General features: G+C 40.5%; 3 protein-coding genes across 4 annotated transcripts in view; 2 read left to right on the top strand and 1 right to left on the bottom strand.

Annotated features, from left to right (window-relative positions):
- loxa (lysyl oxidase a) overlaps window positions 1-3,506 on the top strand; it is a 31,327-nt gene extending 27,821 nt beyond the window's left edge. The window contains exons 4-7 of one of the 2 annotated variants that reach the window (XM_047045612.1): window positions 2,063-2,219; window positions 2,291-2,386; window positions 2,658-2,773; window positions 2,917-3,506. In XM_047045612.1, coding sequence (XP_046901568.1) covers window positions 2,063-2,219; window positions 2,291-2,386; window positions 2,658-2,773; window positions 2,917-2,923 — 376 coding nt within the window. In that variant the 3' untranslated portion in view covers window positions 2,924-3,506. Of the gene's footprint in view, window positions 1-2,062; window positions 2,220-2,290; window positions 2,387-2,657 lie in introns of both variants that reach the window. The other variant, XM_047045613.1, reaches the window with a different exon arrangement.
- Window positions 3,507-9,394: 5,888 nt separating this feature from the next.
- Window positions 9,395-15,595, top strand: snx24 (sorting nexin 24). Its single transcript, XM_047045059.1, has 7 exons — window positions 9,395-9,592; window positions 10,113-10,196; window positions 10,358-10,462; window positions 12,765-12,859; window positions 13,030-13,059; window positions 13,311-13,375; window positions 15,218-15,595. Exons 1-7 carry the CDS (start codon window positions 9,524-9,526, stop codon window positions 15,286-15,288), a joined length of 519 nt encoding a protein of 172 aa, XP_046901015.1. The 5' UTR covers window positions 9,395-9,523; the 3' UTR covers window positions 15,289-15,595.
- A 1,061-nt stretch (window positions 15,596-16,656) lies between these two features.
- ggcx (gamma-glutamyl carboxylase) lies at window positions 16,657-23,974 on the bottom strand. Its single transcript, XM_047045058.1, has 15 exons — window positions 23,481-23,974; window positions 22,951-23,196; window positions 22,611-22,769; window positions 22,327-22,492; window positions 22,123-22,201; window positions 21,909-22,015; window positions 21,649-21,812; window positions 21,157-21,458; window positions 20,680-20,811; window positions 20,328-20,479; window positions 20,072-20,241; window positions 19,705-19,835; window positions 17,668-17,815; window positions 17,273-17,477; window positions 16,657-17,097 (listed from the first exon to the last, which is right to left on the bottom strand). Exons 1-15 carry the CDS (start codon window positions 23,509-23,511, stop codon window positions 16,938-16,940), a joined length of 2,352 nt encoding a protein of 783 aa, XP_046901014.1. The 5' UTR covers window positions 23,512-23,974; the 3' UTR covers window positions 16,657-16,937.
- Between the last annotated feature and the right edge of the window lie 285 nt (window positions 23,975-24,259).

Here is a 24,259-nt window from a genome sequence, read left to right as displayed (position 1 = left end):
TGAGTTTGAGTGCCTCAATGGTGTCTTGAAGATAAATTGGCTGAAATCCTGGATAATGCATTGCAATTCTTTTTGGTACTGTATCCCAAATCATTTATTTGAAAAAATTGGTGGACTGAGACTTCTCATAACAAACAGATATTGTTGTATATCAATCAATTATGGCTGTGTAGAAGTGCACCATCATGAACGATATGAGATGCGTGTGTTCTTGCAATGACTTCTGGGAAATCAGATGCGTTCTCGCTGATCACGTCATTTCCGGGTATTTTTTGGAGTTCTTAGTGACTTGTGTTCTTTGGATTGGAACCGTACTTGGGCAATGAAAGATGACATTAAACGAGTTTGCAAGAACAAAAAAAAAAGTGGATTGATAAACAGCCCTTATTTTCGAAATTCCAAGATGGATTTTGTAAAAAATGCCAGCTAGTGCAGGAATATCTTGCCAATCCTTCTATAGAAATAGACCCTCATAGATAAATATATTTTTTGAACACTTTCATGCATATATGACAACCTTTGTTAGAATTTTTTCCCCATGTGTTTTTAATCCTCTTCAGGCATACTAAAATTAAGTTCAACATAATATATTTTATACACACATTCTTTTATAAATTTTTTATTCAGCATGCATTTGGGTTGTAAAGAAATAACAAACTAAAGAAAAATTGATTAACAAAATCATATATGATGCTGTTAAAAATAATGTCACATATTTTACCATCTTTCTCAATAAAATGCAATAAAAGATGAAGAATCTCCTGACTCCTCAGCCTCTTCCCTTTTTATCTTTTATCCTCTCTCCCACCCTAATTCTACTCATTGCTCCTGTCTCCTATCTTGTAGGCCAGTGGTTCTCAAACCTTGTCCTTAGGGACCTCCTGCCCTGAATGTTTTAGATGGTTCCCTGCTCCAAAACACCTGATTCAAATGCATGGTCATTATCAGGCTTCTGCTAATGCTGGGTACACACCATAAGATAATCGGGGTGATTTTGGGCCGATTTGCCCCTTCCAACAATCCTAGTTAATGTCCTGATTATCTTATCAGATTTTCCCTTGGTCTGAGGGGTGTTAAGAGTGACCGAACTTGCTTGGAAGAACGCCGTAGCCGCCCCAATCGCGAATCTTAAATATTCAACATGCTGAATATTTACAATCAGAAATCCTGATGTTTGGGGGGAACCCCGAGGACAAACACCACACATTATAGGAGAAAAACTGTTAAATCTAGGATTTCGTTGTCCTCATGTTTGTGATGTCTCACATTTTGAAAATCTCAAAATATTTAAAAAATATTTTTTTGTGTATCCATCATAACGACTCAATCATGTGTGAAACATCTAAAACAGGGGTCTCAAACCTTACTCCTTGGGAGCTACCTGTCTGTAGGTTTTAGCTCCAACACTAATCTAGCACACCTGATTCTAATAATTAGCTGGTGGATCAGGTTACTAGTGTGGAATCAAGTCAAATGAGTGTGGTTGTAGCAAAAAACAACAGGCAGGTAGCTCTCCAGGAACAGGGTTGGAGACCTCCGATCTGGGGGTCAGATGGCTGAGCGGTTAGGGAATCGGGCTACCAATCACAAGGTTGCCGGTTCGATTCCCAGCCGTGCAAATGACGTGGTGTCCCTGCGCAAGGCACTTCACCCTACTTGCCTCGGGGGGAATGTCCCTGTACTTACTGTAAGACGCTCTGGATAAGAGCGTCTGATAAATGCCTAAATGTAAATCATGCAGGACAGAGGTCCCTGAGGATCAGGGTTGAGAACCACTGTTGTAGGCCTTTCTATGTCGAACTGCACTTGAGATCTACAAAATATAAAGACACTGTTACTTACATAATGGACCTGATGTCAGTATAGCGCCTTTCATAAAAAGCCAGTATCTCGGAATGGTACTTCAGTGCCGTTATACTGTGCTGTCAATGAGACTGCACAAACTAAATGAAAACAACATAACTTTTAAAAAGTTTAAATCATGCACTGTACTATGTTTAAATGTAGTTAAAATGTTACTGTTGCACTGTAGATGAGATATTACTGCTGTCCCATTCTCCAGGCACTACCACAGTATGGATGAGTTCAGTCACTATGACCTGCTGGAGGTGAGCTCTCAGAGAAGGGTGGCAGAGGGCCATAAGGCCAGCTTCTGTCTGGAGGACACATCCTGTGACTATGGCTACTACAGACGCTTCGCCTGCACTTCACACACCCAGGTATTCTATTTGTGTGAAAAACTGTTTAATTTGATGACCTGACAGTGATATTAATAGTCTGCATTTTACAGGGACTGAGTCCGGGATGTTATGACACTTATAACGCAGACATAGACTGCCAGTGGATCGACATCACAGATGTGAAACCTGGAAACTACATCCTGAAGGTTATTTTCCAAATATATGTGACATGGTGGCTTACAGTTGGCACAACAATAGAAGAATAACCAAAACATGTTTTTTCAAATAATATAATTTTAATAACATATTATGGTACCATCACATTTTTTTATTTTATTTTTACTCAATTCACCAAAAGGCTTTTTTTAAAGGGCAAGACTGGAAATTAGATTTGGACCATTCTGCAAGTTTTCGCTTTCATTTGAGCAGAAGAGTTCATTCATATTTTCCTCCTTTTACTTTCACCTCTCTCTACAGGTCAGTGTAAACCCCAGTTACCAGGTCCCAGAGTCAGACTACAGCAACAACATTGTGCGTTGTGATGTTCGCTACACGGGCAACTATGCTTATTTGTCTGGATGTCACATGTCACCGTGAGTGTGAATCTTCTCAATTCAGATAATACTACATTTATACTTAATATCTTATACATCATCTCAAATTGTTGTATTACAGTCCATTTTAGTACACAAGGAATCTTGATCTATGGTTTTTGCTTTGTTGTTTCAATTTGCAGATATTAAGCGAATATATTTACTCTTAAACTCCCAGGAACCATAATGCTTATGACAGGACTGCAATGTCTTGCAATTATTATTTTTGTTGCTTTAATTACTCTCTATTACTATAATACAACTAGACATTTAAGTCATTGAAATTATGTAAACCCAGTTTCAGAAAGAGAATGCTGTAACAGTAATCCAAGATACAAAAATATTATGCATTTAGAATGCCTATTTTCCTATTTTCAAATTATCATGTATTTTGTGTCCTTCTAATCAATTTCATCCAATTATTGGTAGTATTATGTAATTACATTAGCTTTATACAGCATTATATTATTTCTTGTGTTTTTGCAACTCTTATTTTTTTTAATAAATAATTTCATGTTTTTAAAGTTGTGGTAACTTAAACTAGGACTGTAGGCTATAAACCAAACTGTGTCATTGTACGAATGCCAGGTAACATGCTAGTTACTTCTGTGGGTTGTTACATTTGTTTTGTGAAGAATTTAGATGCTTTGTAGTCTGTGTTTATTTATGCAAATGCTCAAATTACTGCTTTTTTGATGTAGTCCAGGAAATCTACTTAAAAACATTCTAGTGACATTGTTTTATTTTATTCTCTTTTGTTGTTGAAGTCAGTTAAAGTGTACCTAACTCAAAAACCTTTTCATTATTGAAATCCATATGGTTAATATTCACCCACAGCTAAACTCATTAATTTAGTAGCCTTAGAGGGTCTTAAATTGTCAGGTTAGTCTAGTCTGTCTAACCTGTTTGTTGCATAACTAGTAAGACTGGCTTAATTTGCGGTAGGAAAGTTAGCCACCTCTCCCCTAACCGTGCGTGTCCACTACAGCGGCGCGGAGCGGCGCGGACCGTCGGCTTCCAATTCATTTTCAATGAAACCGGGCGTTGACGCTCGTGTAGGGCATTCCGGGAGCGTAAGCGAACGTCAACGCCCGGTTTTATTGAAAATGGATTGGAAGCCGACGATCCGCGCCGCTCCGCTGTAGTGGACACGCACCGTAATTACACCCTGTCCTGCATGTTGTAGATGTTTCCCTGCTCCAACACACCTGATTCAAATGAATGGGTCGTTATCCAGCTCTGCAGAAGCCTTTTAATGACCATTCATTTGTATCAGGTGTGTTGGAGCAGGGAAACATCTAAAACATGCAGGACAGGGGGTCCCGAGGACCAGGGTTGGGAACCACTGAACTAGGCTATACAGCACTTCATACATTTTTCCAGTAACATTCGCTAGATTATGGTCAGTACACATTTACTGTATGGCTAGCGAGTGACTGCCAACCAGCATTTCAACGTTGAATGTCAATCGTGTGCCGGGTGAACTAGACTAGAGCAACCTCGGCAACCCTGCGCCAGGTATATATTTTTTTGTTAACGTCTCTTTAATTGTACAGAGCCATATAAAACAAGACTGGGTGTGTAGACACACAGACGATGAGTTGCTCTTCCATTTTGAAATTGTCAAACCTAGAAATGTTTACCATGATCAACAGTTGCTACGTTACAAGAAACAAGAAATCAACCCGATTGGTCAACGCTAGCGTTTTCACGCTCCTCATTCATATAAAGTTGAGAAAATCCAACTTTCAACGCTCGCCTTCCCACAAGCGGCGCGGAGCGTCGGCTTCCAATTCATTTTCAATGAAACCGGGTGTTGACGCTCGCGTACGCTCCCACAATGCCCTACACGAGCGTCAACGCCTGGTTTCATTGAAAATGAACTGTAGTGGACACGCACCGTAAGCCTGTAGCTATGCCAACAGTCTGTTAATACATAATTATCAGCACAATTTATTACAAAAGGAACAACATTTGTTAATTTTATTGAATAAAAGCATTTAGTAGATTTTTACATCTATTTAGACACTCAAATAAACACCCTAACCTAAATTTCAGGAATCTGTGTGTGTGTGTGTGTGTGTGTGTGCCACAAATTTTAGCATGGGCACTGTGCACTATCAATAGTTCAAGTAATCTGTATTTGTGTGTTTCTCTGACATCTTTACCGACTGCATATAAACTGCGATGAAAGAGGCAAGCCTATTTTTAGGTCTGTTTAGGCTACTTGGAAGGTTGTAGTCTATAAAATGAGCCATTGATGTTATTAGGGTTCCTCCGGTAGAAGGAAACCTATTGTTTTTGTTAGTATTCTTATTAGGGTTCCTCCGGTAGAAGAAAACCTATTGTTTTTGTTAGTATTCTTATTATTAGGGTTCCTCCGGTAGGAGGAAACCAATTGTTTTACATTTTACATTTATATTTATGCATTTAGCAGACGCTTTTATCCAAAGCGACTTCCAAGAGAGAGCTTTACAAAAGAGCATAGGTCACTGATCATAACAACGAGGTAGTCCCAAACATTGCAAGCAGCCAAAACATGAAGCATACATTGTGAAAAAACTAAACAAGTGCCAAAAGGGAAGACCCATAAGAGCATGCAGTTAAACAAGTTACAAATTAAAACAACATAAACCACAAAAAAGTGCAGGACTGTACCTGTACAGTGTACAACAATCAATAGTAAAATATTTCACAGGGAGGACAAGACTTAACTTCGTTATAACCAACCTACAAGAGCAACAAGTCACTCAATAAGAGTCATTGTGATCCTGGAGGAAACTAACAACAGGTCTAGCCAAGCATTCATTTTTGTTAGTATTCTTATTCTTATTATTAGGGTTCCTCCGGTAGGAGGAAACCTATTGTTTTTGTAAGTATTCTTATTATTAGGGTTTCTCCGGTAGGAGGAAACCTATTGTTTTTGTTAGTATTCTTCTTCTTCTTCTTATATTTCTCAGCTAAATGGCCCAATAGCTCAAAAAGTCCTGGACCCGATTTTTTCCAATTTGGCCCAATGATACAACAGGTCACTCATTACTCCCAGACGGCTAGTGGCCCATGTGCGCCCATAGGTGGCGCTATAAAACACTCCCAAAGTCTACGTGATTTCCCCAGCGCCCCATTACTCCAAAATGCCTGAAAATTGGTATTCATGCCTTATTTCTCATGGGGAACAAAAAAGCCTCAGGAACCCATAAGGTCCGCCATGATAGATTTTGCTGTACTCTCCAAATTTGGTACAACCTTCAAAACCCTTCTACTCATAAACCATAGACCCAATCGACTTGAAATTAGTCACAGATGTGTAGAATACATGTCTTTACATAGGGTGACATGGAATAAGAAATGCAATACAAAATGGCTGAAAGAAGTGTATTTATGTAAATGTCCAAATTGCCTCAATATTTCTTTTGTTATTAAATCAAATATAATTTTGACTGATTGTTTTTCAAACCTAATAGGGTTCAAGACGACATCAATCTCTAGTACCATAAACAATTTCACCTTGGTATGTCAATAAATGATTGAATTCAATTGAATTGCTCCACAGTGCGCGCGCTCCAAATTCTCACAGACTCATCCTGCCCCTTGACACTAGGGTGACCACCTGTCCCGCTTTGCGTTGTGTCGCACAGCATTTTCACCCCTTGTTCCGCACGTCGCATATGGAAAATGCTGTGCGATACGGCGCAAATAGGAACAGGTAGTCAACCTACTGACACGCGCGAGCTTGGCGAGACGCACACACATCCTTTATGGAAATGGTGTGCTGACCAAGCCCCACCCTCACCCTCATTTCGCTTCTAATCGCAGCTCGCCGTTACGAATATAAATTATTTTTTGGCGGCCATTGTTGTTTTCAACTGGAATCACCAGAAAGCCGTGTTGGAGGCAGCCACGTTCGGTAAGTCCTATTTTTACACATTTTAAGCAAGAATCAAGGATTGGGTTCGTGAAAGTACACTACTCTTGAATTATGGTGAAGGTTTGAGCACTGTGAGACCTTTGGATCGTGAGTTTGAAATGACGGAAAACCGAACTCGAAAAGTAGCTAGCTTTTTCCCTCTGTGTAATTACTGAATCATGTAGCATCTCGGCGAATTCATCAAAAAGGTAGAGGAGGGCAGCTTTTAGGAGAACAAGCAATTCCCCACATACCTGTCGGCTCAGAATTTTGATTTGGGTCGAGAAAGTCTTTGTAATAAGCCTATGCGCCAGGGAGACCAAATAGGCTTAGGCGGCAGCCATGTTTTGGTCGAGTCATGTTCATAAGTTCACCGTTTCACAGGTCGGTCGACACCAAAAATGTGTTTGTTACCAAACCTCGAGGAGGGAAGCCTTTAGGAGATGTAGGAATTGTGCTTCTAGCCAGATACTCCGATTATTTTTGTGATTTGTGGAAAACTTGAAAGTGGAGTGAGACTGCGTCACGGGGGTACATTGTTTTGACTTAGCCTCAGTGACAGACTTGGCTCGCTCACTCACTGGCAGTGCGTAAACGATATCGTAATTCACTAAATTCTAGTCCTAAAACGTCAGGGAGGGCTGCTTTTTGTAGAGAAGAGTCTACTGAAGATAGCCAGTATATAGGATCTTTCAAAACAAGCCTATTTCATTTGTCATTTTCCTGAGAATGCGACCTACGTTAGCCAGGCTAGTTTCACTCGGTCAGCCTATTTAAAGGTCTCTGACAGTCAGAATCACTGTTTACAGGCAAAGGTCGAGCTGGTCTTTGGTCAGATGTGTATATTGACCAGTTTAGAGCTAAACACTCTTGCCAGAGCCTGGAATCGAGCCAAATGTTTGGAGTGACTATGCATAGCCGGGTCTCCATCAGTTCAACACATTTGGATTCAAGTTCAAGTAATGCCACTGCATTTCACAGTCAAAACTGTAGTTTATGTCAAGTGTAGATGTAAAAAGCTTCATTTTTCACAACTGACATGGATCCTTTCTTCACTTTTACAGGTCTGGAGGGTCAAGCAGAGGTCTGCTCAACAGAGTTCAACAGAGGATGCTGAGAGAAAAACGGATCCCTTGCTGGACTACCCCCCTCTAGCTGGACAGAATCAGAATCAGGACAGCTTCTCTTCAGCCCTGACCCCAGGACACCTTCATCCAGCTGGCCTGCCCTGCCTGCAGGCCCTGCTCGCCCCTGCCTGCAGGCCCTGCCCGCCCCTGCCTGCCGGCCCTGCCCGCCCCTGCGTGCCGGCCCTGCCCGCCCCTGCCTGCCGGCCCTGCTCGCCCCTGCCTGCCGGCTCTGCTCGCCCCTGCCTGCCGGCCCTGCTCGCCCCTGCCTGCCGGCAGCTAGATCATCAACGTCAGCGCTCTTGGGTACCCAGCATGCAGTGTATTATGTCAAAAAACGCCAAAACTTGTGGAAAATAGTTTGGTTACAACAGCTATGCAAGGGATTTCAGTTGTTGCGTTCGTTCAGTTCGATGTTTGTAATATTATTGTTTGTTAGTTAAAATAATCTTGTTGGTCACCCTGAGAGTGCATGTTGTGTGGTTTAATGGGAAGTGAGTAAGTTTACTGTGGTTCTGGAAAGCGGTCTTCAAGCCATCTTTGAGAAATTCTGGAAACAGTGTTGTGACCAATGTTTTGACTGTAAGAGGCAATTTTTGGTCGTCATCTAAACCTCATGCGTCCGCTACAGCATTTCTGCTTTGGCGTGATTTGCGCTGGGAGGGAGGTAAACGGCATGGATTGGGACAGTGTGCGGGCAGGTGTATTTTTATTTAGGGTGAAATGGAATGAGAAATGTAATACAAAATGTCTGAAATGGGTGTATTTATGTTAATGTCCACATTGCCTCAATATATTTGTGTCAATAAATCAAATATCATTTTGACTGATGGTTTTCAAACCTTATTGGGTTCAAGATGACATCACTCTGAAGTACCATCAACAATTTCACCTTGGTATGTCAACATATGATTGAATTTGAGTAGTTCAAACTTTGGCTGAATCTAACAACTCTTACCACAGAAACAGTTTACTTTTTTATTATCTTTTCTTTTATTATTATTATTTTTTTAATTATTATTTTATTAAGTAACTGAATATGACAATATTCAACACTGAGAATAACTCAATGGACAGGGACAGTGACCTGCAAAGTATAAGATTGTAGGTTTGAATCCAGCCACAGTCTTTTGGCCTGTCTTAAATTAGAATATTTGTTTAGATAAACAGGATGACATCATTATGAAATACCATGCGCAATTTCACGCAATTCCACTTTGAAATGTCAACTGCTTCTTAACCTTTGTGCCAAAGCTGACCAAAGCTAATATCTTGCCCTTTCTACTCTTTCATTCTCAACAGTTGGTGTGTAGCAGAGAGAATAGAGAGGCTGCCTTGTAACCTTATGCTCATGAGTTCAAATCCCCATTCAGCCTAATGTATTTGTCCCAACATGAAGTAGTTTTGCTCTCTTGTTGTCCGACTCTTGACCTTCTACAATGTACATTTTTATAATATTTTGCGGAGGAACCCGCATCGCTGCCTGCAGCTACAGCGAGATAAAGCTCAAATTGACAAGTTAATTTACTGAATACAGTGATGAGAGCAGCAAAATTTTTACTTTGCTCCGCCCCAATAGGTGGCGCCAATTATACTTTTACTATTGTTTTTTCAAGCAAGAGCGAAGTGCTGCAACAACTTAGATCTGTCCAAACACACCTTCATGTTGTCTCCATTTATATAACACCTTGTAAAAATTACAGGATTATTTGTGACAAAATGCACTCCGTCAGGGTTTCTATTCCATCGTTCCGTTCAGAGGAAAATTCGACTGATAAAGGATACACGGTAAGCGAACGCTTGAATTAAATGCTAGCCTATTTGTTTGAGACTAGCTCTTCACTGCTAATGTACTGTAGCCTACTGGGCAGTACCGCTGTCCTTTAAAACTAAGCGCGATGGCTAAATCAATTCTCTGTCACGTTGAAAATATGCCTTACTAAACACCAGTTTCTATACAGAATGTCAACAACTATATATGCCATACAGTTAGGTTTTATAATAACATTTAATCTATTTGTATTGGGCACATGCATCTCGCAAGCTATCTTGCAAGCTAGTTGACGTTAGCTGGCTCGCTGGTTAACCAGCCAACTAACGCTAAGTATTCCATGAATTTTGATTTAGTGTGTCTTTGGCAGGATGTGGTAGGCAGAGCCAACATAGCCTACTGCAGTTTCCCAGAATTCTGAAAAAAGCCAACCCCTATAAATGCATTGCGTCGGCTTAAATATGTATTTGAGTGATTATCCCAAAGTAAATCAGAAAACATTTAAAGTAACAGATATCCAACGTCCGTGTTTTATAGGTGTTCAAAATTGAAGTGCTCATGAATGGCAGACAACATACTGTGGAGAAGCGCTACAGCGAGTTTCATGCCCTGCACAAAATGGTGAGTTTGTTTGCAACATTGATTAGGCATCCAAATTGAGACCTAAGGTTTTTCTTTCTTTCTATACTGATCTAGTCAAAATCACCCATCCTAACCACATAGCTAGCACATACGAATAAGGGTAAGAAAAATCCTCACCAATTCCTCTGTGTCCCTCTTAGCTAAAGAAGAGCATAAAACCGCCTGAGATCCCTTCAAAGCATGTGAGGAACTGGATTCCCAAGGTTCTGGAACAGAGGAGACAAGGTCTGGAGTTCTATCTACAGGTACCCCCCCCCTGCGCCACCGCCACACACGTTGTTCAGGTTGATTGTGACGCAAGAAATAACATTGATGCAAGTACCCTGGCTTATAAAAAAATATATATGACATTTATTTGTTATATATAATATATAATCTTCCAGAGCGAATATCTGGACAGGTTGCTAATAGGAGACAGTGATTATCCATTACAGAGCTGCCTCATCATGCCATTCTGTACATCGTCTCCACATCTGAGACAATATGTATTCAATCAACTGTGTCAACGTCTCAAGTTGTATTAGAAAAGACTCTTTGAGTACATGAAAATTTTTTTCAGATTGGGGTGGAGGGCACTGCCAAACAATCCCCAAATCAAAAATCCCCAAAGAAGCACTGTAATGTTATGCACAATAGCGCTGTACACAATATTGGATATTAGAAAGGAGAAAGGGCTGTAGGCAATGGAGAGCTAGATTTTAAAACATTGCTTATATCAAAATAATTATTATCATAAAACAATAACACGACAGTTATAAAATGAATGTTGTCATCTTCCCCCATGGAAGCCTCATCGGAAATTGCAATGCCACTGGACAGAGGTCCGCTGATGGTCGCACATATGGTGCAGCTCCGTCCTTGCCAGCTGGACCCTTAAGGCCGAGGTCGTAGCACCTATGGGACATAACATAATGATCAACTATAATTTAAACACCAACTAAAGTTTTCCAGTATAGAACATTTATTGAATTCAGTGTACATGCCTGAGGTACTAGACATTCCTGTCTCTATCCCTCCAAACTCCATCTGAGGCCATTGAAACTGCCTTTGCGTCGCATAGGTTTTTGTGAGACCTCAGACTAAAACGTACTGACAGCCACTGCTAAATCATTCTATACGTAGCTTTGGTGAGCTTCCATCTCAACCTTGTGAATGTAGGTCTTAACGTTTGCAAAGTTACTCACTTCTCATCACACAACCCCTGTTTGTACCGTCAGGCATCTGATTGAGTAATTTGTCTGGTCCCTCTACCCAATGCAATAAGTCCTTGGTGGAGCCAGTCTTGCCAACTTCCAGATTAATTGTAAGCAAGCAACATTATTTTCATTTTGTGGGTATTACATTATAGTGTTAGACTGTAAACCATTAGCGTTAGACCCAACCCCGGAGCTTTTGTGATTTCAAAGTGTTAATGTCACACTGGTCAGAAAGCAGTGTTTCCACCTCGACACTTGGCATATGAAGTCAATTTAAATGTTACCTTTGAATGAACCCTCTAGGGCTGTCCCCACTTAGTCGACTAGTCGATTTTCTGGTCGATACTCTTGGTTGACTAAGATTTTTTTAATCGAGCTGCCATAAGGCAGTGTGAGATCTGATTCCCGCTTGTGTCATCATTGTTGAATTAACGAAATGTTCAACAGAAATTGTAGATTATATTATTTAAAACAAATAAACCAACTCTAAAAATATATAATTTAAAAGAAAAGGTGTTAGTGTTTTCCCTTTCGTTAATCTGCGCTTTGTTTTGGTTTGGTATTTTGCACACGGCACGAGCACAATTGGCTGCAGAACAACAAACTGCAATAGCCTACTTTGTCGGTGTTATTAGTTAAAATGGCAAAGAAATCTGTGGTAGGCTATGGCAGCATTAAATCATTAATCATTAAAGTACATTTACAAAGTACCGGGTGAATCGAAAAACGTTGAATGCAAACTCTGCTAACAACGGTTTATTTTTCATAATTCGACGTCGAAAATGATGTAGCCTACCACCTGAAAAACATAAGTTGGTCTAGCCCTACTTCGCTCATGCTAATGCGCTGGGTTGAAGAATGAATATGCCTATATAAGAATCACATCCAAATCTGATGACATTATCTTCTCCGGCCAAGACAACAAAATCTTTCTCTGTTGCAACGTTCCCCACTCAACTACTACGCAAGTTCGCATGCAGCAAGTTTTCAGGCAGTGATACGCGCTCTGATGATTTGCATGTTAAGCAAACAATATTTTTTATTTGTAGTATATTGGAAAACATACTAAATACCATCGGCATTCTGTTACAACAGGACTGGTGATACGAGTCTTATTATTAGTAGGCTATTAGCGGCTGAATCTGCAATGTCCAGCAGCCATTGAGTCAGATCGCAATGTTTGTACGTTTTTTTATTTTTTTTAAGTGTTTCAAAGTTCAATTAGTCTATTTTCAGACGTTTTAGTCGAGTCTTGGTCGACCAAAGAAAATCTTAGTCGGGGACAGCCCTAGAACCCTCCCTGATTCCCCAAACGCCATTTGTCCCAACTGTCGTTGTCCTTCTCTGACAGACTATAATCATGGAGAATGAAGTTCTCCCAAAGATATTCTTGGATTTCCTCAACATCCGCCATTTTCCCTCTCTACCAAAAACGGAAAGTTGTGGGTGAGTATTTTGTACAATGGGTGCTCTATAAACAAGGCTACCATTAACATACTGTGCAAGGACAGAGTTGCTTCCCCCTTAGCCTATATCCATATTAACAAGGTGTTATTTCAAACTTTATGACATTTAGTGTCTTTTCTCTTGCCATTTTCCCCCCCTGTTGCTATTAGGTCATTTGAAACTGAATCTGAGGAATCAAGGTATGTCGATGTATGGAAAGTATTCAAGTAATCCAGGCCACCATTTTGTTCTGTATTACTCGATTAATCTGTCCATGGGAGGGAGTTCCACTATGTGTGTCTACACTGAATACACTGAACACTTATATTAGTTTGTTTTGCTATTTTCATTGTGGTGTAGTAGTGTGTGAGTGAGTATAAGATACAATCCTCATATGATTTCTATCACCGGACTATTTATAGCTAATCTGTCCTGTTTTGTTCTTTAACAGCAAACTTACCCATCAACCAGCTATGCTGTTCCTAAGAGATCCTTACCTTCTTCCCTCCACACATGGTAATGTATAAACCCCCCAAAGTTATTAGTGCATATTATATTTAGTCTATATTATTTGAATGTTCACCATAGGGTAGGGCTGCAACAACGAATCGATAACATTCGATTATTAAAAGAGTTGGCAACGAACTTCATTTTCAGTTTGTTGTGTTGCGCGACTATTAAGTCGCAGAGATGTTTCAGTAGTAAAAAAAAATTGTGTTTATGTTCTGAGTTGAACGCAGAGCAAAAAAAAAACAAAAAAAAAGAGTGGAGAGGAGGTAGAGGAAAGATCATTGGAGAGACCTGTAACATTGTTGTGAAACAAATGGCGGAGGCATAGAAATCAGTACGACCTAAGTCATCCAAGGTGTGGGATTTCACACTAAACTAGAGAGGGTACAACTTCTGGGGAAACAGTGGGGTGTGCTCCTGTATTTTTGTAGGCCCTTCGACTGGTTAGCTGCTGCGATTCCCACAAAACAGCAGTGTAGTAGTTAGCCAACTCTACAATTTACTTTTTTGACTTTTAGCTACGGTACTAATGCTGAGGGCTCGCTGATATAGCTGTCTGTCTTACTAGAACGGCGTATTTATGTGTCGGTGCTAAAGTGTGTGACGTTGTGTTAGGCTAGCACTGAGGTCCGTTCTGCCACACAAGGCACTTTTCGCCACAAAAACCTAATTTCAGCCTAAACCGTGCAGGGGCGTAAATCCCTATATAAGCAACGGAATCCAAGACGGACATTTTGACACCAACGTTGTCTATGTAGTACAATTATTGAGGGATCATTGGGGGTGTTAAAATTTTTAATAAATATATATGAGAGAGAACAATGGTTGTGCTCGCTCAAGGTTTGAGCCCAATTTTTATCCGATTCATCGATTAATTGAAAAAAGAATCGACAGATTAATCGATTATTAAAATAATCGTTAGTTGCAGCCCTACTTTAGGGACAAAAGTATTGGACCATCTGACCATACCACCAATATGAGTTTCTTGTGTGTCTCATTCCAAAACTACAGGCAATAATATGGAATTGGGGCACTGCTGTTGGGTAATTACACATGGCTTGCAGATGGCAGAAATTATTCCAAATGTGTTTGATGGTGTTTAGGTCAGGGGTCTGGGCAGTCCTGTCAAGTTTTTTTTACACCTGGGAGTCAGGTGGCTGAGTGGTTAGGGATTCGGCCTAGTAATCAGAAGGTTGCCGGTATTCAAAATGACGTTGTGTCCTTTGGCAAAGCCCTACCCTACTTGCCTCGGGGTAATGTCCCTGTAATGCTGGGGACACACCACAGGATAATCGGGCCGATTTCGGCCCTTCCGACAATCCTAGGTAACATATGTCCCGATTATCTTGATGGTTCCGCAGATTATTTTATCAGATGTTCCCTTGGTGTGAGGTGTGTTAAGAGTGACAACACACTGTAGGAGCAAAACGGCTAAATCCTCACGTTTGTGGTCTCTCACAGTTTGAAAATCTTATAAGATTTTAAAAATCGTATAGTGTGTCCCCAGCATTAGTCGCTCTCATGAAGGGGGTAGGGGCAACTCCATCTTATTGCCTATGGATTTAGAATGGGATGTCATACAATCTTATGAATGTGTAAGTGTTTTTCAGTATAATGTATGTCTACATTTTAACCAGGACAGGTATTACTTCCTTGATACGTACTTATTATTGGTCTACCAAATTTGAATAAAAATGAAACGGTTTCCTACTAATTGTCCGCTATATCAACTGTAAACGGTTTACCGAGTCCATTGTTAATTATAATTGTGTATTTAAAATATAAATGTCTTATTGTTGTTTGTAAAGTAACGACTGATTGATTTATTATAAAAACATTTCTGTTTAGATACATTTTCAAATGTCGTCATTGAAGGCGTAATCCACGGAGTTTTCTACCCCGATCTTCAACCAAGGTAGTGATATGGAGAAATATGATTGACCAAAGTGAAAAACTCCCAAAATAAAGGACGTTTTAAGGTGGACACACATTTATTAAATAATCATTTGTGTGAGAATAACATGTTTTATATATAGGATAATTTTTTAGTTAATTTTCCACCAATCAATTCTCAAACAGCACATATAGGTACAACACAGATGTTGTTTTGGAGACAGAAGAGGGATCACTCAAATAATCAGTGTGTACAGTATTTTCTCACAAGATGTATAGTGTATAATAGGGTTTGTAACCTAGATATAGGGACTGATAATTTTTGAAGGATAACAATCAAGCTCTTAAGCATTAATCAATTGTGTCCTTTTCTAAACATATCACAGTGGTGAATGAATGTCTGTGCGTCATGACTATAATAGTAGCTGTGAAATAATTGAAGGGAGATTGTTGAACACAAACATACAAGTCATAAAAAGCTGAAATGTTAAAGGGATGTTGACTGTCATAATGATTGAATGCTTTTATGCCTTCAATTTGCTTTGTGTACTAGTGAAGTGTATTTCAACTTCATCACAGGCAGATTGTGGTTCATTAGTGGGTCCTTTTACTTAATGGATGCTAAAATGGAATCACAAAAAGTTGCACTACAAAAATGATTGTCATTCCATAATTTGTATATGGCTTTTGTCTGTATGTTGCTCTTGTCATTAGACATAAATGGATAGGCTGGAGAGGCAGTTCAAAAGACAGAATGAGTCATGACCTTTTGTTGTCTAACATTTTACTGAGATGAGACCTGGCTGTTGTAAAGATTAGCAAAACATGTTTCTGTACTCCTAAACTGATTAAATCATGTTTGTGTTTTTACTAATCAACCATTCTTTTGTACACCCTGCAACCTTCTAAAATAATTGAACTGTATTTATGTTTTTGGTCTATACAGTGTTTCTTGTGCCATAACACCTTCCCTTAAAAAACACTGTGGAGTTGTACTGTAGCACTTTAGACTGGGTACCTGAATGATAAATACTGACAGCAATAAAGTAAGATATTTCCATATTTCAGATTTTCTCCTTGATTAGTATTTAATCAACCTGACTGGTTTACTGTAAAAATCTAAAATTGTCTTCAGCCTGTTTACAAACTTGTAAAACAAGGTCAAGAATTCAGAACACAAGTCACTTTAAAAAGACATGTATACTTTTGGGCTTTATATTATAAAATTGCCAACAGGGGTTTTACTATCAAAGATGGTCTTGTTCAACAATCACTCTTGTACTGTTTGACTATGATAAAAAGGTCTCCAACCATTCGAATGAATTCAGAAATTACTGTTTTGAACAACAAATATACATTAGCCTCGTTGCAAGTTACACATGGCATAAGATTCATGAAGGAATATGGATACTTTTTAATAATACAAAAAGGTAATGTAATTCCTCAGAAAGATTAGGAATGTGTTCACAGAATCTGAAACATCTGCTCAACATATTTAAATAATGGACAGCCTGTAAAAAAATCAAATTTCAAATGTAACCATTTAAAAACTATTCTTAGATTTGTCTTTAGTGGGTAACAGTCTAGAACACAATCCCTCAGTCCCATCATGTAAATCAGTAATTCACTTATTTGCATAGGCACTTTGCATTCTTTGAAAACCCTTGCATCTATCCTAAAGCTCTCCATGACCAACTTCTTCTTTGAGGTGTTCATCCTTTCCACCCTCATTCTGAGGTTCCTTCATGTTGGCATAGGCCACCTCTCTTGTCAGCTGTTCCAAAGGAGGAAGTCCCACCACCAGGTTTCGCATTGCAATGGCCATCATCAAGAACCTACAGGACAGAGATGTAATGCAAGTCAACTACTAAGACAGTTGTAATAACTAAATTTCTGCAGGATAGAATGACTACTGGGTTGTAACATCAAATGATGAAGTGAACATCTCATCTGAGGTATTGGGATAGGACTGATACAGCCTGCAGTTAAGATACTTCTTGTTATACTCACCCTCGTCGTAACATCCAGTACTTTTTCACAGAGAAGCGATGCAGCCTCTCCAACAAACTTGCTTCCCTACGTTTTTTGACCTCCTTTATATGCCGCTGTCGTCGCAGAAACAGCCGCACCACTGGATCTGTTGTATTAATCTCTGTACTTTCATCATCGTTCGGAGAAACAAGTGGTTGTAGTTCTGGGGGCAGTGGTTCTGTCTCTGTAGAGTATAAAGAAAGCTGAAGTCCTTAAGTATGTCAAAAGCACAATTGACATACTCTTTATTTTTATACAACTTTACACTGTGTGCAGTTTCTTTTGCGTCTATCTTTGCTTCATATCCATTTTAAGCCTTATATGAAACAAACTGGAAAATGTGCCAAATGCACTCTAATATGAAACTTCCTGACCCGTTCCATTGCGGATGCGCTCCTGTAGTTCAAACAGCTTGGTGAAGTTCTTCTGGAGTGCTGCCTCTGTGGTGTTCACATAGATGTACATGTAGCACGATGGCTCAGTTGAAACTGTGTACACCTTATGGTAGGCTCCAGGTGGTAGCTGCAAATGCGCACACACACACACACATTCAGCTGTATATTTCTGCACGTAAGACGAGTCCTCTCATTTACAGTGCCCTCCAAAAGTATTGGAACAGTGAGGCGAATTCCTTTATTTTTGCTGTAGACTGAAAACATTTGGGCTTGACATCAAATAATGAACGTGAGACCAGAGATCAACGTTTCAGCTTTTATTTCCAGGTATTTACATCAGGATCTGATGCACAACTAAGAAAATATCACATTTTGTTTGAATCCACCCATTTGTCATGTGATCAAAAGTATTGGAACAGATATACTTAAAACATATTTAAGTGAATAAGACTTAATATTTAGTTGCAAATCCTTTGCTTTCAATAACTGCAGCAAGTCTGTGACCCATTGACGTCACCAAACTTTTGCATTCTTCCTTTTTGATGCTTTCCCAGGCTTTCACTGCAGCCTCTTTCAGTTGTTGTTTGTTTTGTGGGGTTCCTCCCTTCAGTCTCCTCTTAAGCAGGTAAAATGCATGCTCTATAGGGTTTAAGTCTGGAGATTGACTTGGCCAGTCTAATACCTTCCATTTCTTGCCCCTGATGAACTCCTTTGTTGTTTTGGCAGTGTGTTTTGGGTCGTTATCTTGCTGCATGATGAAGGCTCTGCCAATCAGTTTGGTTGCATCTTTCCTTAAATTGGCAGACAAAATGTTTCTGTAGACTTCCGAGTTCATTTTGCTGCTGCCATCATGTGTTACATCCTCAATGAAGATTAATGAGCCCGTCCCAGAAGAAGCCATGCAAGCCCAAGCCATGACATTACCTCCACCGTGTTTCACAGATGAGCTTGTGTGTTTGGGATCATGAGCAGTTTCTTTCTTTCTCCAAACTTTAGCCTTTCCATCACTTTGGTAAAAGTTAATCTTTGTCTCATCAGTCCATAAAACTTTGTCCCAGAATTTTTGAGGTTCATCTCTGTACTTTTTGGCAAATTCCAGCCTGGCCTTCCTATTCTTCTTGCTAATGAGTGGTTTGCATCTTCTGGTGTAGCCCTTGTACTTTTGTTCATGAAGTCTTCTGCGAACAGTAGATAGTGATACCTTCACTCCTGCCATCTGGAGGTTGTTGCTGATCTCACTAACAGTTGTTTTAGGGTCTTTCTTTACAGCTCTCACAATGTTTCTGTCATCAACTGCTGATGTTTTCCTTGGTCTACCTGTTCGACGTCTGTTACTTAGTACACCAGTAGTTTTCTTCTTCTTCAGGACATTCCAAATGGTTGTACTGGCTATGGCCAATGTTTCTGCAATGGCTCTGATTGATTTTCCATCTTCTCTAAGACTCACAATTGCTTGTTTTTCACCCAAAGACAGCGCTCTGGTTTTCATGTTGTTTTCACCTCTGAATACAGTCTGCATAGACAAAACCTATCTTACCCAATCTGAACCTGAGTGTAGACATTCAGTGGTATTTATTGATTGAATAATGTATGTAATAGGACACACCTGGGCAACAAAACACACCTGTCAGTCACATGTTCCAATACTTTTGCTCACGTGACAAATGGGTGGGTTCGAACAAAAAGGTGATATTTTCTAATTTGTGCATCAGATCCTGATGTAAATACCTGGAAATAAAAGCTGAAACGTTGATCTCTGGTTTCACATTCATCGTTTGATGTCAAGCCCAAATGTTTTCAGTCTACAGCAAAAATAAAGGAATTGGCCTCACTGTTCCAATACTTTTGGAGGGCACTGTATATGAGTAGAGCTGTTATTATGGCCCGGTTGTGAGTGCAGGGTTCGAGCAGAGGGACTACCAGATTTCTTTTACAGATTTTTACTCTGAAAGAGTGAAACCATGCAACAGTCTATCATTAGTCATTTACAATTATCAAAGGTACTATATACTGTACCTTCATCTGTTCTCCAGTCTTTAGGGTATAGTTTTTGTTCTCTGACACCACCTCAACACTCAGCTGGCCCTGTAGCACCTGAACACTGGTGTTGCCTAGGTCTTCACTAACGTAGTTTTCCAGGTGGAGACCTTTGGTAAGAAGACTGTCAGTCGCTCAAAATTCAAGATACATAAAATAAGGTTTGTGTTTATCTTTTATCTATTGGTGTAATATTGTTACACGGTATAGTGCATGCAACTTCTACTGTAAACCTTTTGGCATACTTTCTATAAATTGTGTATAGACTGCACTATACACAGTTACCTTATATATAGTGTGTACTTATTTTCTATCTAATGGGAGAAAGAAGTGAAAAAGTCAATACCTGGGAAGTCAGCTATGAAGACAATCTCTGTCTGGTTGTCCAAGGTTCCCTCTATCTCCTGGAACTTGGTCCTCCAGGGAGATAAGTCAACCAACAGTGGCATAAGCCAGGGGTTTGGATGGAAGGGGGACCAATCCGATTTGACAATGTCCACCCGAGGGTCAAAGATCCTATCAAAGAGTTTGAAGGACAAATGAGACGTTTTGGCTGCTCTATTTGATATGATAGGTCACCTTCGGATGTTCCTACTGCCCACCTTTGCTGAAAGCGATCGTTAATAGATACCCAGATATCAAAGTAGATCTCTGGGTCGGAAATATTGTAGTGAGGCAGGTGATGGTTCAAGCAGGTGGCGTACTGCTTCAGCATGTCCCCATGGTCCTTCCAGCGCCGGCTCTGAGTGAAAACCTACAAATACATGACAGCTTAATCACAATCATTTGTTGCAGTGGTGTAGTGTATGCCCACAAGGATTTACCATATGCCTGATATAAAAAGAGTAGTGATACATGGATGGGAGAGGGCACAGGGAGGAGCATTAGATTTACAATATGCGCCCTACTTCATAGTATATCAACTGCTGTTAGGGCTTCTGTTCTGTGACTCACCCCTGGGTTGAGATATCCAACCTCTCCTGTTTTTCCGTCCTTGTAGGTAATCTTCACATGCTGATGGGTGCGGGAGTGAACCATCATGTCCCAAGAGTAACCATACAGACCATTGGTCCAGTTGTTATAGCCCTTTGTCATAAAATATTCATATGATCGATAACATACATTTGAAAACTAATGTTATTATTTTTATTTTTTTACACAGTGGTATGTATAACATGCCATTCAATCTGGCACTAGACAAACGTTTCCCTCTAATTAGTCACTTTCCTGATAAAGCCCCTCTCTTCCCTCTCCACTGTACAAATATAATCTCAGCTACTGTTTGCTGCAGGTAAATAGTTGTGTTGACACTGACTGTGAGATCATTGTCCAAGGCTGTTCCCCATTTAGTAGAAAAATATGCTCTAATTCTAGACAGTAAAATCAATCTAACCATGTCCATCTCTTGTGTGATTTCAGAAGCAAACCTACCAGTGTGATGAAGTGGGAGTATGGGAGGAAGAACTGTTCAGTCAGATAAATGATGGTGAAGAGGGCTCCGAGCTTGTGTCTCAACCAAGGTTTGGAGGCCTTGGAGACAGGGACAGTGTCATGTGCTTCAGCAGGCGGGTTCTGGGCCTCGTGGTACACACAGGAAATACTGGGCTGCGGGTCTGGAGTTGTGAAGGGCAACACCACCGTGAGAAATGCCGGGAAATAGGCAAAGAAGCGTCTGGGCCAATCAGCGTAGCAGAAGATGGGACTCGTGGCCAACATAGTGTAGGAAAACATTCCTGTTGTGGGCATAAAGTATCATCAGTGATCGATAGAAAGTTATTAATGAACCCAGTCTCCATCTGACAGGCATAGTCAGTACGGGTTGTATATCTGGATATTTTAGTTTGAATAATCTGCGATATCACTGTTTAACAGTAGACAACCATGAACAACAAGAACAAGCACAAGAACAAAAAGGCACCTCACCAATGCTGAAGAGCTGAGAGTTCATGCAGTGGAAGTAGCTGACAAAAAAGAAACTAAAGGGCCGCGTGGCGTCAAAGAACAGCAGGTAGCCAGCAGTCAGGTCCAGAATCAAACCACCTCCGTGTACCACCAGCAGGTTCACCATCTCAACAGGCAAAATTAGCCTGGCCAACACACACACAGTGTTAGCCATAGAACGTATGATCCCTTGTTAAGACACAACAATCACAACCTTTTAAATAAATGTACTTTGAACTTACTTGAAAGGGTCAAAGAGCCAGTGGTGCGCAAGATACGACATGGAGTATCCCTCTACCCAATCAGCATCTAATTTCTTTATTCCAGCGATAAAGTATACAATGAAAACCTGCAGGCGACAACGGGAGCACATATTCTAAATATAGTTAACCTTTTAAAGTACTAAACTGAATGTATAGAAAACAGAATCTTCTAGAGATTTAAGTTTCCCCAAACCTGAGTCCTCAGAACCGTGTAATTCCAAAGTGGCACCTGAGCATTTCTTTTCTTGAAATTACGTAATCCGTCAACTGACCTGTAAGTTGTTACACACTACATTTATAAATAAATGTATGTAAACACACGAGCCCATGAAGATCTGCATATGAAAACACCAACATACTTCATGAGTACTTCTGAAGGGATGTGCCACCCACTCACCAGTATCTGTTAGCATCCATGAATGTGAGCTGAAAGCCGATGAGGCCATAGAGATAAGAATGGTTGTTCCATGCCGTCTTATCCAGGAAGAAGATGTACCAGTAGGTTGAGATGAACATGAGGCAGGACAGTCTGTAGAAACATCCCAGCATGATGCCTACAGCACCTGAAAGATAAAAGGGACAGACAGCAATACACAAACAAAGGGATGGACAGAGCAAAACGTCACTGACAGGCTTCCCCATATGGGAATGGACACCATCACAACACAGAATGAAACCTACCTAAAAACATCACCATGTAAACCAGGTACATCCAATCAAGAGGCAGAGGATACAGGAAGTTAAAGAGAGGGAAACGGCAGATTGGAGCTCCGTCCAGGTACTTATAGTCTAGGTGACTTAGGCCCCTCTCCTGGGTAATATCCACAGCCATCAGCATACCTGGGGGACAGAAACAGGCAGACTATTAAGAGGGTGAGTAGTGAAGACAGAATGTTACTTCCCATCAACATAATTGTTTGGCAAAGAGATACTGCTGTATGGACCATCATGCCCAAAGGGATCTGAAGATTTTGGTGGGATTGACACAGATGACACAATGTGACATAAATTGACAACTCACCAAATAAGAAACGAAAGATGCCCAATGAGGCTGGATCAGTGGGGCGGTTTAGGAGGCACACTAGCCGATGCCAAGAGGACAAGTCCTCCCTTTCAAACCCAAACAGGTGTTTCATCCTGCTGTCAGTCCATGCTACATTCTCTGGTGCAGGCCCTGACAGCTTGTTTGTGGCATTATGTTGATCATTATTGCACTCATTCTCAGTTGGCTCCTCCTGTCTTGAGGACGGCTCAATATAATGTGCACCTAAGAGAAAAGTTAGAAGCTTATTTGTAAACCACTTGGGAAAACTTGACTTACTGACACTAGAAGTGCAGCTGACACAAAGCATTGTGCAAACATGTAATGCTTAAAGCAAAATCGCGACAATGCAACATATGATTCAGATTAGATCGATTACCTCACTTTCGTTAAGAAATAAAGTAACAATGTGCAGAGCTAAACTGCATGTAGTATGATTACAAAACCACTACAATGTTGCTTACAAAACAACAACAATGCTGATTGCGCTAGCCTGTTACATAGCCTACCCGCAGTACCGTCGCACGCTCCTGTCTCCATCCTTTCAAATCGTCATTCAACAGACGAAACAATGTTACAATTCAGCGAATTTTGGCATAAAACCCTGTCCCACACTGAGTTATCCCAGACACGTAAACAGTTGGATACGTGTCACAATCCGCATACTGGTCTGTGCTCTCTTCAAAGCCACCTCTGCAAGAATGACTCCAGAACAGTTTCCGCCCCCATCGGTCTGGAGGGGAAACACACAGGAATCTCTCTGTTGTGTGTGCGCGCGTGTGTGTGTGTGTACAAATAAGAATGGGTTTAGTTTCCCACGATCAGAGAAAGAACCGGGGCCTGTACTACGAATCAAGATCAACATGCTCTGGATTACTTTCAGTTACCCGGCTACGCGAAGCCTAACAATCGCAGTCACGATAAGCGGTACTACGACGGCAGTTATCAACCCTCTAACTCAGGGGTGTCGAACTCCGGTCCTCGAGGGCCGCTGTCCTGCATGTTTTAGATTTTTCCCTGCTCCAACACACCTGATTCAATTAAATGGTTTGTTATAACGACCCTTCATTCAAATCAGGTGAGCTGGATCAGGGAAACATCTAAAACATGCAGGACAGCGGCCCTCGAGGACCGGACTTCGACACCCCTGCTCTAACTCAAACCAGATCTTTCCTATCTAGAGACGTGCGCGTTCTCATAAAGGGGCGGTGTTTGCATCGTATGTCCAATCGCAAACATGGACAAAACAAGAGCCGCATATTTCACGCAGGAGGAGCAGACAATAATC

Source organism: Hypomesus transpacificus, chromosome 22 (assembly GCF_021917145.1).
Source record: "Hypomesus transpacificus isolate Combined female chromosome 22, fHypTra1, whole genome shotgun sequence".
In the NCBI taxonomy this organism is placed as follows: Eukaryota; Metazoa; Chordata; class Actinopteri; order Osmeriformes; family Osmeridae; genus Hypomesus; species Hypomesus transpacificus.
This window is presented reverse-complemented; position numbering and strand designations above follow the sequence as displayed.